Here is a 22,311-nt window from a genome sequence, read left to right on the forward strand (position 1 = left end):
ATCTACCAAGTCAAGTCAGTATTCAACTAAGAAGGAAAAGGCTCTCTGTTGCCTGCAAGTTGGGAAAATAAGAAATGAATACACAGGAAAACTGATTTCCTTCTGGTATTGTAACTCTGCTATTCAGTGTTTTGGGAAATAACAAAACAAAAAACAAACAAACAAAAAAAACAAACAAAAAAAAAGGGGGGAGAAGTAGAATAGCTCAGATTACACCCCCCCTTGGAAAAGATGGCCTACAGGTTTAGAAACATCATTAAAAAATGGAACATCAACATATTTCTGCCCTTTAAGGATGAACAAGCAAAAAATGATCACAGAGTTGTAACTAGCTATACATGAAAAAATAGGATTTCAGTTCCCAAAACTGATACTCTTCGAACTAACAGGAATAGTCCTTACACTTTCAGCATCTAGTCTCACTAACACTACCTTAAACTGAAATGCAAAAAATGCTGTCTCTTGTATCTTAATAGATGATACTACCTCCCCCATTTCAGTTTTTATATTTTACATACAACCCTTTTCCACCATAATTTCTAATTTGCAAATTAATCTAGATTTATGCAAATCTAGATTAACAAAAAATTTATATTGGCCACAAATTTCAGAAAACACAACGACACATGGAAAAAAAAGTAACCCAGGCAGCTAAGAAGCCAGTCAACTCAGGCATCAATAATGGGGCAGGGGTTGGGGGGGGAGGAAGGAGGAAGCAGAGAAAGAATGGAAGGATATTAGAGACATTAACATGTATGGAAATGGGATAAAAATCCACCATGACTTACTCAAAGGATCTGGCTAGACAATAACTCCTTTTTAAAAGAAAGTATATCTAACCTGGACTTTATTAAAACATTTGATGTAGGACTATATAAGAACAGACAATTAGTAAAGATATATGAAAGATGTGTAGGAAATTGTACTGCACTGAAAGAACAGATCATGCTCCATACAGAGACTGATTATAAGCAAAGCTCTTCCTTCTTGGCATTAATATTCTTTAGTATTTGTGTGTTAATGAAATTTCTAATGAAACAAAATCTGCAGGCACTGTTAAGACAAAGGATGATCAGAACAAATATAGCAAGAACCGGATAACCTTGAGGACTGTAGCAATATTAAGAACATTGGTTTATGTGAACAGTATTATGAAAAGTCATGTGTTATTAGTACTATGCAAAAAAAAATTCTACCAAAAGCTAGAAGCCACTGCTGGAAAATGAGTGAGGAAGGGAAAGACCTTACTGTACTGTTGCAGAAAAGACTATCATCTGTGAAAGTTATACAGTTGTGAAGAAAGGCAAAGGTGGCTCTTGGAAAAAGGGCAGGATTAACACCGTAGTCTAATAGAGATTTCATCTGGGATACTGTTTATGGTCCTAGTTATTCCTAATGAAGAACTAGCACTAACTAGGTCTACATTTCTCTTAACACACTCTTGTATGAGAAAGCTAAAAGAGACTGTCATATTTGATTTCAAGAAATGAAGCCTATGAGAAACTATGACTGCTTTCTATAAATGTATTATGAAGGTCCCAGCAGGGCTTCGGAAGACATTGAACTACAAAAAATTGTTGACACAAGCAGTGAGCACAATTTCATGCCTTCGTAGCCATGAAAACACTTGGGGTAGAATTTAGAGAATTTCTAACCACCACAAGAGAGCAGTAGTGAAACAGGCATCCAACAGGATCAGTAGGGCAAGAAACCAAGCTACTTTTAGCATGCAGCTTAACCAGTTTAAAGAAGTGATTATGACTTGAGTACCCACACTGAACCACTCAGAAAGTCACATTCAATCTTATTCACTCTACCTATCTACCCACCTACCAGCATTTTTGTGTGAAGCGATTAGACAGACTCAGGTTTGTACCTGAACAGAATGACATCTATAAAGAGCAATGATTTTCTAAAGCAGCATGAAAGGGTTTCAAAACACAGTTCAAGTATTATTTCTATCCACATTCTTTGCAGTAACAAAGACCGTTAAAGAAACACAGGCTAGCTACATGCAGTATCCTGCTTTAAATCCATTTTACTTTTGTGATGCTATAACAGAGCTAATAGATCCACAAAGGAGCTCTCCTACAAGCATCCTGACTGCTATGGTAAACTGAACTCCTACCCTTTCTATGATGGAATGAGCACTGTGCTCTTCATACCAAGCAGAACAACGATTTCAAGATCGCGATACCCTGTTTTCCAGGATTGTTTCTTGAAAGATAACTGATCTGGTTTCAAACTTCTACTCCGAATCAGATGAAAGGGAAATTTCAACCTAGAGGTGCCACATTCTAAGTCTGAACGAGAACAAGTGCTCTCATTGAAAAGCAGAGACATAATTTAATTTTCAGGTTTGCATAAGGATTGACCCAGGAGGTATTTCCTGGGAATATTTCCCAGAGTGGGTCCTGCAAGCATGACAGGCAGGCGATATCTAGTTTGTGAATCCCAAGAAGATTCAGGCATCTCAGCAATGCAGAGAGATGATAAGACTTTGCTGACTGTTTAAACAATGCTGTAAATAGAGAGAAAGGATGTCCTCCGACTCTCCAGCTTTCTACCTTACACACAATTGGAAAAAGAAAAATTCCAGGTCCTTGCTACAACAACAATTAAAAGACACTGCATAGCAAGCCACATTCTCAGTAAAAATCTCTGTAAACCTGAATACAGTTATGGCAGTAGTTTTCTCGCACATTAAGATCAGCTACTATACTGGTAAAAGGCTCAGGTATAAAGTTTTGAATCAAATTCTATAATGAACTGCAACACTTCCCCCCCCCCCCCACAAAAAAAAAAAACCTCTCAAGGTTTTATACATTCTCAAAAGAGCAAAGTCCATCATCACATTTGCTGCTTGTGTATTTCAGCATACAGAAGGGGTGAACTTTAATGATACTCATTTTGCTTAATTTATGTGTGTAAATTATTTCAGACAGCAGTGTCACAAGTTTAATTCAGGAAAGGATTTTGGCATATCTTTAAATTACACTAAAATGAATGAAACCCAGACACAAATTTAAAGCATATTCTTAAATGCTTTCTAGAATAGGGAGAAAGCAGCTCAGCTGTACCAAGTTCTTACCAGACTGTAGCACAAGCTACTGTCATTTTGTACTTCAGTGCACACAGAAATCCCACATAATCTTTTATAATACAGAATTTACTTTAAAAATACACACACTTTTGTATACAGTATCTTAATACATGCCATTAATTTCCATTTTGCTTGACACACTCAACTTAATAATAGACCCCAGCTGAATTACCTATGGTTCTCCTGAAAAAGGAAATGTATCTTGAAAGTGCTGACACAATCTTAATTAGAGTGCCAAAACCCGCATGCTAACTTTATAAAAGTGATCATGAATTGTTTTTTTTCTCTGATGTACTTAGATTCCCTAAAGATTTTTAAGTGAAAAGAGATATGAAATTTTATTTCAGACACAAGTCTTACCTACATAGAAAGTTTGATAGAGACACCAGCTATTAGATCAGTATATATAACAGACTGTGTTGTATACGTTGAAAGTTTAACTACAGCACAGGGGTGAGAAAAAAAAACCCACAACCACAAAACACCTATTTCAAGGACAATTCTAACCTCTTGCCGTCATTTATAAATGGAAGCAACCAGCCACACAGTTCAGCAGTAAAGGAGGATAAAGAACTGATAATAATCCTCGTGCTCCTCACATGAACTCCAACAAGGCATTTGAATGAGACTTTTTAAAGCTGTAAATTGTCCATCAAAACACAGAATAACTTTGCTAATCCTTGTGCTACAAATTACTAATCCATCTGGAAAGCTATTTTTTTGCATGTGTTTACAAGGATTTAAATGTCATCAGACAGAAAGACAACTAGGTTAGTAGCATGTTAAAAAATCTAAAAAAAAAAAAAAGTCAGAAATAAAAACTCTGAAGCAGTTCACCACAGAATAAGAAGGATTTGCAGAAGTACTTACAGCTCTCAATCTCCAGCGTGCAGTTCTGCTCATCCAGCGGATATCTCCGTAGGTCCATCATACAAGCAGCTGTTGTTGTAATTCTAGGAGGGAAACAGAAGAGCTTGTTAATGTGTCTTGTTCCAATCTTTCCTTGATGGCATGTAGTTGAAAGAAGAAAATATATTTCTACCTAACTGACGCTCTTGCCTATTTTTACTGAAATACCATGTCTGCTGCTTACTTGTAACTAATACTGTTCTAAGAAGGTTATGCCAGTCTGGTGGGTGAGTAGACAGTTTCCCCTTTACACACCATTATCACAGTACTGTAAGCTTTAATAATCATCAACCAATTTATCCTGACAAAATGAAGCATGAATTAGGATAGCAGTATTTCTTTCTTTTTATAGTGGAAGACTTCAAGCCAAAAAGGAAAGGCTCAAAGAAAGGTGGCAGAGGAAATCTAAAGAGGAACAGAAAAGACACATACTTCATATCCTGGGTTAATACCCCAATCTTTAACTACTTCTTTCTTTCTTCTGTTTTACAGTGCTTTGCAAATGAAGTATTTTTTATCTTCATGTTAGAATGCAAACATTTTCAGGACCATTTTCACAAAACACTGAGACCATATTTGTGCCTCCAGATTTCACCAAACCTACTAACATTAACATGTGTCAAGTGTGCCTTTTAGATGTTGAGAGAAATATCTGTACTGTCAATAAATCTTTTGCTAATAAACCTCATGGAGGAATATGACCCCGAGCTGAATATGAATCAAGTCACAATTCTCAGCAGCATTTTATTAATGTGTTCCTATCAAGTCGTCTTAATTTGTAGACAAAAATAAATTCTTACCCCCCCCCATCCCCTACCCCCAGAGCATGCTATATAACTCTGTAGTAATTTAAAAATATTACAGTTTGGAATCTTCCAACAGTCAAAATAGTATGTCCTGCATATACTCCACACAGGGCCATGTGTGGATTTAGTGCATAAGCTGAGAGGTTTCTAGCCTTTCTTCTCTCCCCCTCAACCTGGTAAGAGCTCTTCTCCTACAGCTGCTAGAGCCTGGTGATTTATAGAGACTCCTCAGAGAAACAAGGATCTTCTCGTGCGTGTTAAGTACAGCTGACTGGCCAACTGCATCTGGGGAACCTGCTTCTACACCAGTAGACAAATGAGACCATTGACACAGCAGTCAGCTGTATCAGCTTTCTTCGAGCTGAGAGTTGATCAAATGATTTAGCTCAAATCATAAAATCCAAGATGATATGGGTGTGCCTCCAAAATGGGACCCAAGTAGATAGATGGAGTGTCTACAGCACAGGCAGACACCGCATGACACGACAGGATCAGCAGCTACATCTTTCCAGGGTATTCATGAGAGACTGGGTGACCAACAGTTTTATTCTCAAAATCCTGTCCCCTGTGTGAGGGTTACTAGCCTTTCATAGTAGATATTTAGACTGTTCAATAACTGTTTAAAAAACTTCAGTTTAAAAAAACTGTTTAAAAACCTTATTATTCATTTACATTCTTTGATCTGACAATACAGAGAACTCTTTCATTTGATGGACCTCATTCTTTCTCCTTAAATACCTAATAAGAGTCTGATAGAAGCAGAAAACTACAATTGCCTGACAGAGGCTCAAAATTCACTCAAAATTGACTCCAGCAATCCTTTCCACAAGGCACTTAAGAAACATTGAAGCTATACAATTTTTTCATTAATATCCTTACTCTGTCCTATCTAACAATGCTTTACTGTCGTTTCCAGAAAAAAATCCCTGTAAATTTCTTCAAAGAAAAGAGAACCAAAGCAGGGGCAAGTTATTCCTATAAACACTTAGTTAGTCCTACCTCTTTCTTGTCAATCCAGACAAGATCCCTTAATTTTATATTTTGACCATCTGCATGTATTGGGGTCTCGGAGAAAAGGAGCACCTTTTGGCACTAAGTTCTTTCTTCAATCACTACACGGGTACTTACAGAATTGTTTTTGAAAATATATTGCTTTCAATCAGTGTGGGTCACCACAGATGCTTCAAAAGAAAGCTTCCTGGAGTGAACAAAAGCAGGGGAAAAGAATCCTTTGGCTCCCCGCAATGGAAGTCTTCCAGCTTTTAACAAAATCAGATTGCTGAGGAATATGTTTGTTCATAGCAAATGCAAATGGAGCAAGCAGCAGCATACATTGTTAAAAAAAAAACCTCTTGCCAGTTCATACTTGGTTCCCTATTTTACAACTTGGAGGAAAATCAAAGAAATTGCCCTGTTCCAGTATCAAAGTAAGATTGACTATTTTGGGGAAAACTTCAGGAAAGGTGGACTGAGACCAGAAAAAAAATTACAGCTCATGGTTTTTGTTCGGGTGTGGTTTTTTGGTGGGGAGATTTGTTGTTTTTATTAATAACCTCAGCATTTCCGTATCTAAGTGTATATTATAGTCAGGAGTTTTAGAAGAATTTCAGTAGTTCACAGAGGAACAGGCAGGAGCATAGATTTACAGCCAAGGTTTAAGTGCACAGAAGAATCATGGTAAATGCTAACCTGGTTGACTGCTACGTTTTCTAATACCTTTCTCTGCACTAAACATGTTCTTCCTACCAAAGTCTACCAGACCAGGGGCTTCAACACAGAGATGAAACCACACCTGTGCTATCCTCAGCAAAGTCTCTGTTCATACTGACGCTGGAGCTGAGCACTCACAATTCTGACATATCTTCAGTAGGATTTGTGGGTGCAAGAAATACCGCAAAAGGGGCCAAAAGCTGCAGCCAACTGGGACAAAAGCTCTGTAGGGAACATTATCAAATCATTAAAAGACACATTGCCTTACCTCATCAGAAAGTAAAGAAAATAAAGTGGCACAGTAATGAAAATGGCTGATAGGGTGGAGTTTTAATCAGGCCAAAACAGCAGTTTTGAATAATGTATTTAATTCAACTGACTTGTTCATTCTTATCCATAATGCAAATCCATTGAAATAAAATAAGAAGTCTGTCCTTTCCTCTCTTCGTACCGCCCTCATTTTTTTTCTGACTTCTCTCACATTTATGGTAAAGTAGACAAAGTTCTCTTTCATCTTCAAAATTATTTAAAGAACAAAACTACGTTTTGATAATTCTTAGTGGTTTGCAATTTATGGTGAATAGCTAAACCAAATTACCAATGCAAGAGCATGCAAGAATTACCACCTTAGAATACTTTTAAAGTCAAGACACGTGACCTATACCTTTTCAGACAGAGGAAGAAACAGCAGTTCATTACAGCAGTTAGGAATACTTGAAACAGACATAAAGCCTCTTCCCCAGAGGAGAGCTATTTCAATTTTCATAAAAGGATTAAAAATATTTTTATACAGCCTGGACTAGTGCACAAAATAGAAAATTGTATTTTGCATAATATAACCTTGAGAACAAACAATGAAAAAGTGAAAGCTTTTAAAAAACAACACTGTGACTCAACACATTACAGTCATTAGGGATGATAACAGAATAACAGTGTTCTCAGAGAAACACCGTATGAAATGAAACACGTTACAGAACTCTCATACACTAATCTTTTCATCTGCCGTTAAAGAAAGAGAAACCTTGTGATATTTTATGATTCCTAACAGTGCAAACCAGTCTTCAGCTTCCTCTTTTATGATCTATATTTTGCATGTAGACTGATTATGGAACACACACACACACAAAAAAAGCACAAAACCTGAAGCACTAAACTGACTAAATAAAGTATTATGAAGTAGACCTAAAGAAAACTTTGTGTGTCAAAAGAAGCATAGCTACAGTGCAAAGAAACCTGCACCACAACTAACTTGCAGGGAAAGTAAAGTTTGCTGTCAATAATTCGAATAATTCAGATAAACTTTGGGGAGGTTCTATGATTCAAATAACAGCTGGAAATTGGCATTGCTCCTTTCACAGTTCAAAGTTGAAGGCCATAAAGAACTTGTTTATAACACTTCCAAACTTCAAGCGATGAAGAAAATAATACCTGTAACAAATACTATCCCAGCAGTGCTAATTGTTCTTGTTTTTCAGTGCTATGCAGGGGACAGTTTGTCAAAATCCCATAGATTTTTCTCTTCTGACAAATTCAAGTGGGATTTGAAATTCAAAATAGCAACTTAAACAGTTCTGACATCACGAGTGACAAAAAAACAGCACTGAAAGACAGGAGAGCAATGCTAATGATACATGGAGATGGACAGAACCCAATTCCCTCTTGGAGCTGCAGTGGCTCTGCAAAGCTATGGGAAATAAGCGGCAACAGAAACTTATCACTGCCCTGGAAGGAAGCAGCCCTGACCTGTAATTACAGGATTACAGACACAACAGCAATGATGAGCAAGAAGGTGACAGTTTCAGATAGCTCCTCTGAGTAGAGTGGTAGTATGAGAACTCTATAACACTCTCTTAACTGTAGCACTGACAGATCCTGATCCTATTGAGTCAAAGACAGAGCTGAAGCCCAGGAAAATACAAAGACTAACTCTTTCTTTAAATGTATGCACATACATCCTGTCGAAAGCAGTGTGAGATTCTGCTTCAGATTTGCGTATCTGAAGGCCGACTAAGACTCCCCATTAACAATATCGGGAGCAATCCAAAGAGCTTGCAAGGATATCACGCGCTCTAACAGACTGCATCTCATTATCGTGAACTTCATAAGAATCCTCTGCACACACTGACTGGGAGTCACAACCTCTCTGAATTAGTTAGTGAAACTATGTACTGCAGCTAAACCCACTGTTCACTTCTGCTTCTTGGAAACAGTCCGGCTGCGCGACAGTTGGAAACATCAGTGGCAGCAACAGCCAGCAGAACCAATTTCAAATACGTGGAAATCTGGGAACAAAACTGTAATGTGATAAATCTTTCTCCCGAACAATAATATTAGATTTAGACATATGTGTCAAGGTTGTTAGACATACTAACAGATCTACTTTTAAATGAAAATAGATTTATTGCTAATTATAGAGTTCGCAGAATTCTTCCTCCTTCTGCTTATTCACATAAAAGATACGCTTCCCTTGTATGATCATAGATTAAGAGCTGGCTTTAGCAAAGGATAAAAACCAGTGACATTTCTACAAGACCATAATTAAATCTGAACATTCAGCTACTGACTGCTATAATCTTTCAACTGTAAACTGCATACAGAGCTTATCAGTGTAGTTTTATAGGAAAAAAAATAGCAATTGTTTTATTGATGTTGATGTCTCAGTTTGAGATGAAATGATATGCTTGGGCTACCCAGAATCTATAATATGCTCTCCTCTAATACCATTCTCAACATTTCATGAGTATTCCAACCTATGTTCCAACTTAGCTCATTTTTCTTACTCCATTTGGGACTTGCTATCTATTGACATGTAGCTATTTTCCCCTTGCCTCTTTCTGTGCAATCCTTGAATAGTTAGGTAGTCTCTGAAAGCACTAAGTGTATTTATTAAAGCTAGAAGGCACAACCATAAAACAAGTTAAGGATAAGGAGGATATGATGCAAAGCGTTTTCTAAAATAATACAAGATACGAAAAAACTTTTGTAGCTGATAAAACACAGGGAGTTAGAACACACACAGAAACTTCAACCTCATTAAGTTTTGTTGTTGTTTATATTGCTGGTAAAAGAAGTATACAAGATTTTTAAGAGGAAACTAAAATAAATGCCTTTGATCTTTCTTAGGAATAACCTCTGCATTTCTCTGCTGAAGGATAGCCTGTTGTGCTACTTCCACGCCAGCTAGGAAGAGTCATGGAAAACTGGAGAATTTGGCTGTTATTTCATGGTAAAGGAATTCCAACTCAGAAGAATCAGAGTTTTGCTGCAGATTTCCATGGAGTGATTGTCAATTTTCTGCTATATCTTTCCACAGGTAGCTCTCTAAATTGTTCTTTAAATTAGATAGCATTGCCTACTATGCTGTCACTGAGTCCAAAGCTCAGCCACGACATCATGTTCATAATTTAAATCGCTGCAAAAAGCACACATCGCTGCAGTAAAATCTTCTGGTACAATAATCTCTGCTTTAAACTAAAGTTATTCAGGCCTTTCTCTGAAGTAATATGTGTTCCTCTAGAAGATAACACCCATATAATACAATGCAGCAGCTATGGCAGAAGAGATCAGAGGAGCACTTCATAATTTTAATATTTTATCACTGTATCCTCATCTTTCAGCATTCACTTCATTTCTCCCCTTCAAAAGAAATAAAAATAAATAAAAAGGAGAATGCTAAAACACTACAGGACTTACAGAACAATGAAACAATACGAGTGTGATGGCTGAGTGACTCAGTATGTAACAACCAACCTTGGAATAAAGAGCTAGGACATCTCCTCCACTTATACAGAGTTCATAGTCCTTTTGCTTTATGACCATCACTGGAACACTGAAAGTTTTACTTTCAAATATTTTGCAAAACATGTTCCTTATTCTGGTTGCGAAAACTGCATGTCTATTTCACTCAGATAATGTCAGCATGGAAATAAAAAGTGCATTATTTCAGCTTCTTTCTCTTAAAAATTTATATTGCTACCACCCAAGACATGTTGTATACTACAAATAAATCATATACACAAAACATCTTTAAATCAGTTGTGTCCTCTTCAACAGGAAAAAAGTTTATAATTCATAAATTTCTTGGAGAAAATTGTATAACTCAATGCATTTCAGAACATCTGAAACATTGTTCTCTCAACCTTTCAAGGCAGGCTGTTGTAGTAATTCAACTTTATATACATGAGTGTGGTGGGTTGACCCTGGCTGGACACCAGGTGCCCACCAAAGCTGTTCTATCACTCCCCCTCCTCAGCTGGACAGGGGAGAGAAAATATAACAAAGAGCTTGTGGGTCGAGATAAGGACAGGAGAGATCACTCACCAATTACCGTCATGGGCAAAACAGACTCAACTTGGGGAAAATTAACTCAATTTATTACCAATCAACCAGAGTAGGGTAATAAGAAATAAAACCAAATCTCAAAGCACCTTCCCTCCACCCCTCCCTTCTTCCTGGGCACAACTTCACTCCCAGATTCTCTACCTACCCCCTTCAGTGGCGCAGGGGGATGGGGAATGGGGTTTATGGTCAGTTCATCACACGTTATTTTCTGCTGCTTCATCCTCCTCAGGGGGAGGACTCATCACACTCTTCTCCTGCTCCAGCGTGGGGTCCCTCCCACAGGAGACAGTCCTCCATAAACTTCTCCAACGTGGGTCCTTCCCACAGGCTGCAGTTCTTCACGAACTGCTCCAGCATGGGTCCTTCCCACCGTGTGCAGTCCTTCAGGAGCACACTGCTCCAGTGTGGGTCCCCCGCGGGGTCACAAGTCCTGCCAGAAAACCTGCTCCAGTGTGGGCTCCTCTCCCCACAGATCCACAGGTCCTGCCAGGAGCCTGCTTCAGCGCGGGCTTCCCACGGGGTCACAGCCTCCTTCAGGCATCCACCTTCTCTGGCGTGGGGTCCTGCATGGGCTGCAGGTGGAGATCTGCTCCCCCGTGGACCTCCCTGGGCTGCAGGGGGACAGCCTGCCTCACCAGGGTCTTCCCCAGGGGCTGCAGGGGAATCTCTGCTCCGGCACCTGGAGCATCTCCTCCCCCTCCTTCTGCACTGACCTGGGGGTCTGCAGGGTTGTTTCTCTCACATGGTCTCACTCCTCTCTCCGGCTGCTGTTTTTTCATCCCAGCAACTTTTCCTTCTTAAAAATGTTATCCCAGAGGCGTTACCACTATCACTGATTGGCTCGGCCTTGGCCGGCGGCGGGTCCGTCTTAGAGCCGGCTGGTATGGGCTCGCTCTCTCTCGAACACAGGGGAAGCTTCCAGCAGCTTCTTACAGAAGCCACCCCTGTACCCCCCCCCCCCCCGCTACCAAAACCTTGCCACACAAAGCCAATACAATGAGAATATAAGATTAAAATTTATTGCATTCTCTTTAAAAATAGCTAAATTACAATTCTGATATTACATTTAATACAGACTCTCTTAAACTATGGAAGAGAGCTAGAACTTTCTAAGGAGATGCATGGATTTGATAGCTTTTTAATCAATTCTCAGCGCCTAAAATAACTGGTGCTTAGTTCTAGTGAATACGTTGGACTTTAAACATACCCTACATTAACATTTTTTTATTCCAGGATGATAAAGATACAATGTTTAATTAAATAATTGAAGAACTAGGGGAAAAAAGGGAAGATCATCTCCACAAAATACCCAGTGCTTCAATGCACAAATTGTGCAGATAATACTGCCACTAAAAATGTAGAAATAAGGAAGTATGGGGTTATCATAGGTAAAATAGTATGAACTTTGCCCACAGGCTACCTTTTTATGCCTTAAGAGAGTAGCAACTACAGTAGCACTAGTCGACCTCCAGCAACGGCTGGACACAGCTGCTCGTGGAAACTACCTTCAAGGCAAATGTCAGTAGTGGCTACACAACTTGCAGCTCCCACACCTTAGTCTGTTAGTGAAGAACTTGTGCTCTGGATGATGAGCTCACGCAGAAACTGCATTCGCTTCTTTGCTGTGTTCTTAATCTATACTGTGTTCTTAATCTATACTTTCTATGACCAAGTCCTGCAAAATCCTTTTGTCTCACAAAATGCCACCATGAATATTACCAATCACTTGCCTATTCAGGGAGACATCTGAGTGCAAGGCATTTTCACCATTCTGGAGAAAGGAAGTTCTACCTAAGTTAAAAATTAATGTGAAAGTCAAAACAATCTTCAGTTGAAAAGGCACATTCAGCTTTAAGATTGCAACTTATTTAGTAATTCTTACAGAAGAAGTAAGATAAGAGCCAAAGCTCCTATTCCTCTCACTTTTGTGAGTCAGAATAAGACAACTCATTTTCCACAGGGAAGTGTCAATAGAAATAATAAATTTAAGTGGATCCTTCACAAGCTGAATTACTCTCAGATCCAAAAAGGTGGAAAAAAAAAAGTCAGTAAAAACCCTCTAGCACAGACCTGAATTATTTCAAGAACCTTTGCAACAAAGCAGTAACCCATAAAATTCTAAAATTCACAAAATTCCAAGACAAAAGTAAAATGAACTCTCCCTGTCCTAAAGCAGGATTCACATTTTAAAAGCAGTCAAACAGGGAGACAGTTAACAGCCAGAATGAAAGCAAACTCTATAAAGCATAGTAGAATAATACACACAGGTTATTACTTATTAATTCAATTGTGATTAGAAATTTTCATCCACACAGACTGGGATGCAATAATAGTTGCACTGCCTATGTGACCGTAGGTCTTCAATTAGACCATTTACTTTCTATGCTTTTTCAACCCCCATTAAACAATCTCCTATATACCTTTCTAATGCTAGCAAAAAAAGTTCACAAACATCTAATTTCTTTCCTCTTCACTCAGCCCTAACAGAACTTCACCACCGCTAGGAATGAAGTATTTAATCAGCTTCTCTTCATTTCTTCTTCTACTCTCTGTCTATAGACAACCTGAAATTCCCCCAAATACATCAGAAACTTTTTCAGTAGCCTGTCAAAGTGACTAGTACAACCAACCATGGGTGATTTGCACCCCATGAAAGAGAATGGGCAAGGGAAAAAATCCTCCTCTGAGCAGATATGCAACCACAGCTTTGTGTGCTAACACTGGTGCCTTTGAGTAACCACTGCTGTCCAGGCTATTTCTAGTGCCCCATTTATGTAAACTTCCCAGACAGCATCACTCTAGCCACCTCTATCTATAACAAACTCTCAAATAAATGTATATTCTTTTTTTTTTCCCCTGTTCTGCTTTTACTGATGACAAAGAAGATGTTCTCCCATTCGTTTCTCCCTGAATAAGTCTAAAAAACAAACTGCCATTCACCAGATACTCAGATTCAGAAAACAGAGCACGCCGAGTGATCCCCCAAAATAAGAGGCACAGATCTCACGTGTCACAAGGGAGCTCATCCTGACCAATTCAACCCACTACAGCACAGTTACCTCACCTACTACAGCTGTAATGCACTCTGCATGCCTTGAAGTACTCTTGAAAAATGGATCTCCTTACCTCTGGTAACAAATACCTCTTTCATACTCTACCAGAGAGAGGTCAGCCACTACCAAACAGCTGTATAATTTTATATTTTTTTAATTTCTGATGACAGCTGCAAACACAGGCAGTAGCTAAGCACATCAGAAAGGCCTTTGCATTGATGTAGCTAAAAATCTCTGCTGTCCCCACCTTCCCTGTCCCCTCATGCTTCTTCTAAGCTTAACACAATGCAACAAGCAAAAAAGAGAATGAGAAACTGCCCCTTTTTGTACTACTATTGAACAAGCTGATTAAATCTACTGTAATCTACAATAAACCAAATATCCTTGTAATTGACTATTGTCATAAGATCAATATCTCTTGCTTTGCAAATAAACATTTCAGCTTCGCTCTGGTATTTAGGGAACAGTAAGAGACACATATCCAAATACGTAATTCTACTCTGCTGACATCCTTTCAAATATCACTGTAATATCAACTGTCAATAAAGAGAGAATGCAAACAATCAATACAGATGATCTTAAAGCTCCAAAGCATCTGAAGTACTGCCCCCAGACTTTATGCCTACTATGCTAACATATTAACACTACCATTAGCTAGATAAGCACATTGACACTAATGTATCACTTCACTTTTAATTTTACTGAATGACCATTATTTGTAGTTAGTAGGTGGTAATGTTTCACCCCCCCTGTGGCAATAAGAGGGGGGTAGGGTGTGAAGTCCATGACAGATTTTGCAGGGCTCAGAAATACATGTATCACTGCTACTGGTAAAACAAAACGTAAATGGATATTACATTTCAGTGAGGTCGAGACTGTCTGTACTGCCATTAATCTTGTATCTTCAATACTAATTGCAAGCATGTTTGAGTATCCTCACCCGATCAGCATCTCCAGGGGCTGTGTACAAGGTTTTAAAGATAAATAAGCAAATAAAATTACACCTCTAATGAGAATCCTGCTTTCCACCCTCTTTCCTGCCCCGTGCTTTTGATTGCAAGCTTCGTGATTTGGTATTCAAACCCACATCTTTCAGGACTCAAATTGAACCCAAAGACAAAGGAAAACAGGAACCCTTTTTTTAAGTACTCCTTGGAAGTACCTATCTTGCTATATACAATGGGTTTCAAAGTATATGAAAGTGTGATTTAAAAAGAAGAAACTAAAAATACCTTTGAAACATTTAGAGCAATCCAATAAAGTTCAAAACTGAGCAGCCATATAAAAAAACACTACTGATTTCATTTTGCATTCATATGCATCAGGAATGACAAGCAACATGAATACGTTCACACACACATATATATACATAACAACATAAATAATATATGCTCCTTAATCATCCTTCCTTGATGCATCCTGTTTCTGATTTGCAGGGCTTCTCCCTGCAGTTATATTTTCCTTTTTTTTGCAGCCAAATACTATTTTCAATCCTTGCCAAACAGACTAACAAGAACTGGGTTTCAGTGATTGAGAAGTATTACATATCATCTAGTTTGTTATCCTTGATTTGACACAAATCTTTATCATCAATAATTCATGAACTGTACTTCACTGCTGCATCACCAAAGTCAATTCTTAGATTTAAGACAGAAGACAAAAGCTGACCAAAATATTAATGCCATGAGACCCCAATTACTACCGAGCACTTATCTATACAGTTTCATTCCTAAGAATCTTTTTTTTTTTTACCATGATTTTTATCTAATTTCTTTACACTATTTGATTTACTAATTCCTATAACTCATATGTTAACAATAAATCTATCATCTTATCTCAGGTTGTTTAGGTTTTAGTTTTTATAGCTAAAAGTTACCATCATACAACCAGAAAAGAGTAATAATTAGACTGATTTGTTTTGTTTTGGCAGCTCTGATGTCAGCACACCATACACACTGCATACAAACATATCATTGGGTAGTTTCCATGGCCAGTTTTCAAAACCGTGTTAAGTCATGCACTTAAGAGTGTAGCCACAGCAGTACTGAGGGCCTATTTCAAGATATTAGAGTGGTACAACTGATATAATACATAATGACCTGGAACGTCTCGTAGAATTAAAAGGGCCAATGTGAAGTTACAGATAAGTCCTTGGGGAAAGATTTAACGGTTCTTTCTGCAGCAATTGTCATGTCCATAGACTAGTTATTACTGAACAGTATAGAGTTTATCCGTAAGTGAGAAAGTTTTTCCGTAGGACAGGGAGAAACTAAAAGGGTGGAAATCACTCAAAGAAATTAGATACCAAAACCAGGGGGGAAAAACCCCCCAAACAATATACCTATAATAAAATTTAGTTTTGATACTGATAGTAATCATGCACCATATAGCAAGTACTTCACACTAGTCTACTTGTACAAATACAGATCTGCAAGTCCTGTAGATCCAAGTACCTTTAAGTGCATTACAGGCATCGGTTACTGAACTCTCACAAAACGGCAGAGGGATAGGGTAATGATATTTTTAAGGCAGAGTGAATGCCTTCAGTGGCACAAACTCAGCCAGGATTCAACAGACAAATTCTTTAGTCCAATGTGGCTAATCACAGACTACTTCCAACTACTTCTCTGGCTTTGAACTTTTTGTAGGAACCACTCCTCCTCACGTGCTTGCCATGTTCTACAGAAAGAGGCTGACACTGCACTGGTAAGTGGGTGGGAGGCAGCATTATCAAACAACGAGGGACAAGCAACCATGCTGCTGGTTGGTTTTGAATTGCCTGGTTTTGTTTCAGTGATGTTTTTATTTCCAGAAGATTTGTTTTGGTTGTATTAAGCATATCACATAATTTATTCTGTAGAACAGATTTTTATTTAATATTTTTAAAAATATGTATTATTTATCAATTAATGTTTTAGTGCTCATATTTACTCTTCCAATTTACCTAAGCAGTTGTGTATGTATGCCAAACAGGATATCAAATCCAGTACTGAATAAATAAGATGCCATGTCTGACAAAGATGGATAATAAAAATACAGATAATGGGTATGCAAATATGAAAAAAAAAATGTCTTGTGCTAGTATACATTTTTTCCATTCCAGAACAATATTTTGAAATTATAGAAGAGAAATTGCTCACTTAAAATGACTACCAGAATTCTTAAAATTGGCTACGATTTATTCCAGTTTTCGCTAATCATGATTTGATTAAAGTACTGTCTATAAAGCATAGATGAAAAAGACATATTATGTAAAGCACCCTATATGTGCACACTAAGAACTAACCCCTAGGGATATAAAGCTACAGAACTTCACCGTTCACCTGAGTCCTGTATGTCCAGAGTGTCAGTGGGGCTTCTCCACCTCAATTAACAGCCAGATCTGGGGCTGTTTAAGCCATCTTTAATAAATCACCTGTTTGCATTGTAGTTACATACGCCATCTGAACAGCTATTCCCATGTGAACAGTATTTAATTGAGGACAATGAATAAAGATTTAGCAGATATTTTTAGGCCTAATTCACAGCATACAGGTTTCAAATAACAGATTCCTATTAATGTCAACTGACTTTAGATAAGGCTCCGGGGGGGGGGGAGGGGAGGGGGCAGAGACAAAAAAAAAGGACATACAGATGATTTCTTATATAAAATGCTACAATGGGGAGTTGGGAAAGGAAGCGGCTCCTTCTCATTCATATAAATGCTTTATGATAGGCCTCGCTTGGACAAAATATGAACAGTTTATTCTACACATTTTATTCTTAAACATTGATATTCTTCCTACTCGGGCTAATCTGCAAGTAGACACCTGTGGAGAAAACCCATTTTGCAGCTATTTCTGATCATACTCCCTCTTTTCTTTCCCCAACAGATAGGTCTACTGACACGATACCTAAACCAGCAGATTTTTTTTTTCTTTGACAATGAAAATATAAATTACTTAGAACTGCCTCCTATCACATTCCAGATGTCATGCCTGGCCTCAGTGCTCTTCTCAACTGTTGTGTTAGGCTTATACCGTCAATCCTCCATTTCATATCTGGTCCATTTTAGACCCCAAATACACTTATTACTTTAATATATTATTAAAGTAGCAGCAATATTCTTTTGAAAATGGGAAGCCATGTTCTCCTTTAACATTTCCAAATCAGTATCTACATTTCAGACCAATTCAACTTTAGTTAAAGGTTTACTGGATGCATGAGAGAAGGACACAGGTGGGTTTTTTTTTTCTTTAACAATGAGTCAAACCTAATGACTACAATTAACAGGCATCTAAGTTAACTCCAGCTATGCTACTGAAATCCACACTATTTCCCAAAGGTTACATCTCCTCCTGTGCCAAAGTTAGGATGTTCAGTTACGACCTTTCTCTTCCTCACCTTCATTTCAGAACATTCATAACTTTGATCCAAACAGAACCAGGAAAAACACCCCAAAAACTTCTGATACACTAGCTGCATCATAGTGGCAAGAAGAGCTGAAAGCTTGATAACCTATATAAAACACTGAACATTGGAAATCTAAATAGAAAAGCTGCATAGAGGTTGCTTTTTGATATTCAGTTGGTCCTTTCCCGTTTCTGAAATAATACCTTTGAAACTTCTCAGTAACTAGATCTCAGGGGCTAGAACACTAATCCATACACTGCAAAAAAATGAGGGAGTTTCCTCCTAATTACCATGTTTTCCTGCAGAATATGTTTTTTAATAAATAAAATTTGTATTCATTTAAGACAAGCTTCAGTAATCTTACCAACGTCCCTTCTTTTCCATTTTAGTGCTAGTAAGATCCATCAGTTTCTATAGTCATTTATTTGCATTTATGATCAATAAAGCTATTAGATTTGGAAGATAATTGACTTTGACCTGCTGAACAGCCTGAGATGATTCTGTACACAATGACATTATCAGATAGTGTATGACCTGAGTCTCAAAGAGAATCAGAAGAGTTCAACTGATTCTAATCAAGAGTTTAATTAGGTCTCTGCCTTCCATATACTTATGGAGACAGAGGGTATCTCTTCTAACATTTCATGTATCCAAAACTGCATTTTAACAATTCATGCTCCAGTGAAAGTTGAATGAATACATAGGCCATATATGAAGGATTTCTTTGTGTTGTGTACTTTAAAAATTTAATTTAGAAAACCCATCCCCCATTGCTTTTCACGTTACCTTAGCTATACATGAGACCTTCTTTTCCCCAAGAAACAAGTTATGACTAGTTCACATTTGAGGTGGATGAAGTGTCAGCTAAGAAACATCAGTCCTATCCTGAATACAGCAAATATACATTTGATGAGAAAATAAATGCTTATCTGAGATATGTTGGACCTGTCCTGGAGCAATTCCATGTATTCAGGGATTTTGTAAAGTGATCATTTTGCTGTAGAAAGTGCATCTTTTTTCTTCTTTTTTTTTAAACAATCTCTAAAATTGCTTCCATGCTTTACTTAAAAGTCTTTTATACATAATCAATAGGACAACACATGCTGAAACACAGTAAATTAAATTCAGAGCATCAGGAAGGCATTTACTTAATTAAATATACAGGTACTTTGAGGTGACTGAAAACAATGGCATAAACCCACAAGGTGAAAGCATCACTTGCATGCTATGCACTGCATAGCAGGTTCAGCACAGAGCCACCCCAGAGGCACAGCAGTGAGTTTGATGACTGCCACGTCCTCTTTTACACATCCTTACTCACTCCTGAGCCCAGGCATGGGAGCAATGGCCATCCAGCCACAGCCCTTCAGCAAAATGTGGACGACTTCTCACAAAATCAGCCCATTTTATAGGCTTTAGAGGAGGGAATTTCCAGCAGCAAAACAAGTATTTCCTAGAATTCACATTTATAAAGCAAGAATTTCAAAACACAAGAGTTTGAGTTTGTTCCCCTATGTCAAATCTGGTGTTTACCATAGAAATCTTCACTGTGAAGAGCACTGAGCATCTCTTTTAAATGTTATTTTTCACATTATGAATGTCTGCATGTCAACACTGTTATCTGCTACCAAATGATGGTAAGAGGACATGACAGTTTCCATTAACTACCTGGCAAGAACACCTTTTAATTTTCTTAATGTACAAGGAAGAGTTTGCACCACTCCCTCCATCAGGCATAATACTTATGGGAAAGATGTTTGAAGAGTTTTTTAAAAAAACAACTCAACAGAAAAGTCTTAGCAGGGATGTGGACTTCACTGCCTGTAATATGGGCACTGTAGGAGAGAATGCTGTATAATGAAAGAGCCACACTGTTCTGTGCAAGCAGGCTTCTCAAGTAAGAAATGGAAAGGTACATGAAAATTCTCTCTGCCATGTCTTGAATGGGTAAGATAGTTCTGTATAAGCCAGTCCCAGCATTCTTCTCATTTCACAATACATATTCCCAAGTATCTAGTTAAATGCTGCACGGGGAGAAATATCTACCTGTTTGGTTTTGGGTTTGTTTTGTTTTGTTTTTTTTTAAATTGACACAACATTTCAGTATTTCACACACAAACTTATGTTCAGCTATTTCAAGCACTGACCAGAATTCATCACTACTGTCATGCGTTACATATGTTCATTTAACCTAAAGCTAGAGCTAGTGACTCTGCAAAATCTCTCTTATAGGTGGTAAATCTCATTTCTAACCATAGACCAGAAATTTAGCAAATAATGTCAGCAGTTTTAACAACTTTCTTGTTAAGGTTAAATGTTGTTCCCCTGATGTTCCTCCAAGCTGACAAATGAGAAGACTAATCATATGAACATCAGTATTGCACTAAGGAAGTGGGCCTTCAGAAGTTAGATGGAGTCTGCTTGTATTGTAATCCACATTTCACTGAGATACAGACACCGAGGTGATAACCAGCTTGTTCAAGACTGCTATACTTCTCAGAATTTTCAACAGTCACCAATCTCAAATTTATGATGCTGAGAGCATGCAAGTATGTTTGTGGTGCAGTGGCTCTTTCTCAGCATTTCATTCACTCAAATAAAGTTGTCTTCTAGTCAACGGGTTCAATCATGACTGCAGTGCCTTAACAAGGTCTTAATAACTTCTCTCTTCTTGGAATAGCAGAAAGCATCCTAAATGCAGAATACCAGCACCTCATTCAGAGGGCAAACTACATATTATGCAAAGCCTTTGCATCGTCTGTGTTAGGTAACTGAAACCATGCATGAGGTGCAAGCCTACAACTCTGTATGTAGGAAAAACAAGTTTCTTCCAGGTCCTTTCTACTCCTTTTTAGGTCACTTCCCCATTCACATTTCCGACCGTCTATATGTCAGGAACCTTGACATTTGCCAAACATAACCCTCAAAGCCACTCCTCTCCCCCTCTCTCTCAGCATCCGTCCTCTGTGACCCAAAGGGTCATTACTCCCTCACCCCCTCCCCCTGCAAGCAGCTTCAAGTACAGAGGTATTAATCCCTGTATTGCCACAGACAATATATATACTTGATAAGGAGATGCCAGAGGTAGAACTCTCATTGACAGGAAAATAACTGTTCTCTCAGTTTGCAAAAAATAACTTTTAAAGAGGAATCCTGAACTTCCTTTGACTGTACCTGCAACACAGGATCTTTCCTAAACAAATGAAGAGCAAAATAAAGCATGAAGACCAAACCTAACTACCCTAGTATTTGCAAATAATGATCAGGAACCCAGGAGTGACACTTAAAAGTAAACAAGCCTTTAAATTATGAGTAAAATATATAAAATCCGTTACTTTTGTGAAGAACAAACCCAGAAAATGTTTGAACACGGAAATGGCAATACTGTTCTGTGAAAGAAGCAACAGTAGACAATCTGGTGAGTAGGATGGCCATGGCAGACAGATGACATCAAAGAATTAATTAAATTTTAAGGAATTGTCTTTATTGGTTGTGCCTAAATTATTACTTTTCCTGTTGTTTCTTGCACACCATAAGAATGAATAAATGTATGAGTAAGAAAGAAAAGCAAAACAATAAAAAAAAGCAGTAAAAGTATTTACTTCCCATCTGTCGCATACAAATCACACTTGAATTCTAGTAATTAAAAAAGATGTTTGCAGTGAAACTTAAATACCTGTAAATCTTTACTTCAGTTTTGGCTAGGTTACAGAATAAAAAGTCTGTGAATCTTTTGAATGCATAAGGAATGACTTATAGTTACCCGCATAAAACAGGCACTGCAAGTTTCACATGTTGTCGGTAGGAATGAAGATGAAAATTCAGTGCTTCTGGCTGTGATTTGCTTGAAGGTTTCGGGCAAAGCTTGGCACAGGTGTGCTTAAAAGAAGAAAGCGCACATCCAAATTCCGCCTCTTAGCAACAAGATATAATCTTAGTATTTGATTTAAAAGGCAGGTGATGAATCACAAATCTTCATAAATAAGAAGATGGCAGT

The 22,311-nt window shown here is 38.0% G+C and overlaps 1 protein-coding gene across 2 annotated transcripts in view; it reads right to left on the reverse strand.

Annotated features, from left to right (window-relative positions):
• Window positions 1-22,311, reverse strand: part of GABRB2 (gamma-aminobutyric acid type A receptor subunit beta2) — a 171,677-nt gene that overhangs the window by 72,178 nt on the left and 77,188 nt on the right. For both annotated transcript variants that reach the window (XM_075056694.1, XM_075056695.1), the window contains exon 5: window positions 3,974-4,056. In XM_075056694.1, coding sequence (XP_074912795.1) covers window positions 3,974-4,056 — 83 coding nt within the window. The remainder of the gene's footprint in view (window positions 1-3,973; window positions 4,057-22,311) is intronic.

This window comes from Buteo buteo, chromosome 24, assembly GCF_964188355.1.
Source record: "Buteo buteo chromosome 24, bButBut1.hap1.1, whole genome shotgun sequence".
Taxonomy (NCBI): domain Eukaryota; kingdom Metazoa; phylum Chordata; class Aves; order Accipitriformes; family Accipitridae; genus Buteo; species Buteo buteo.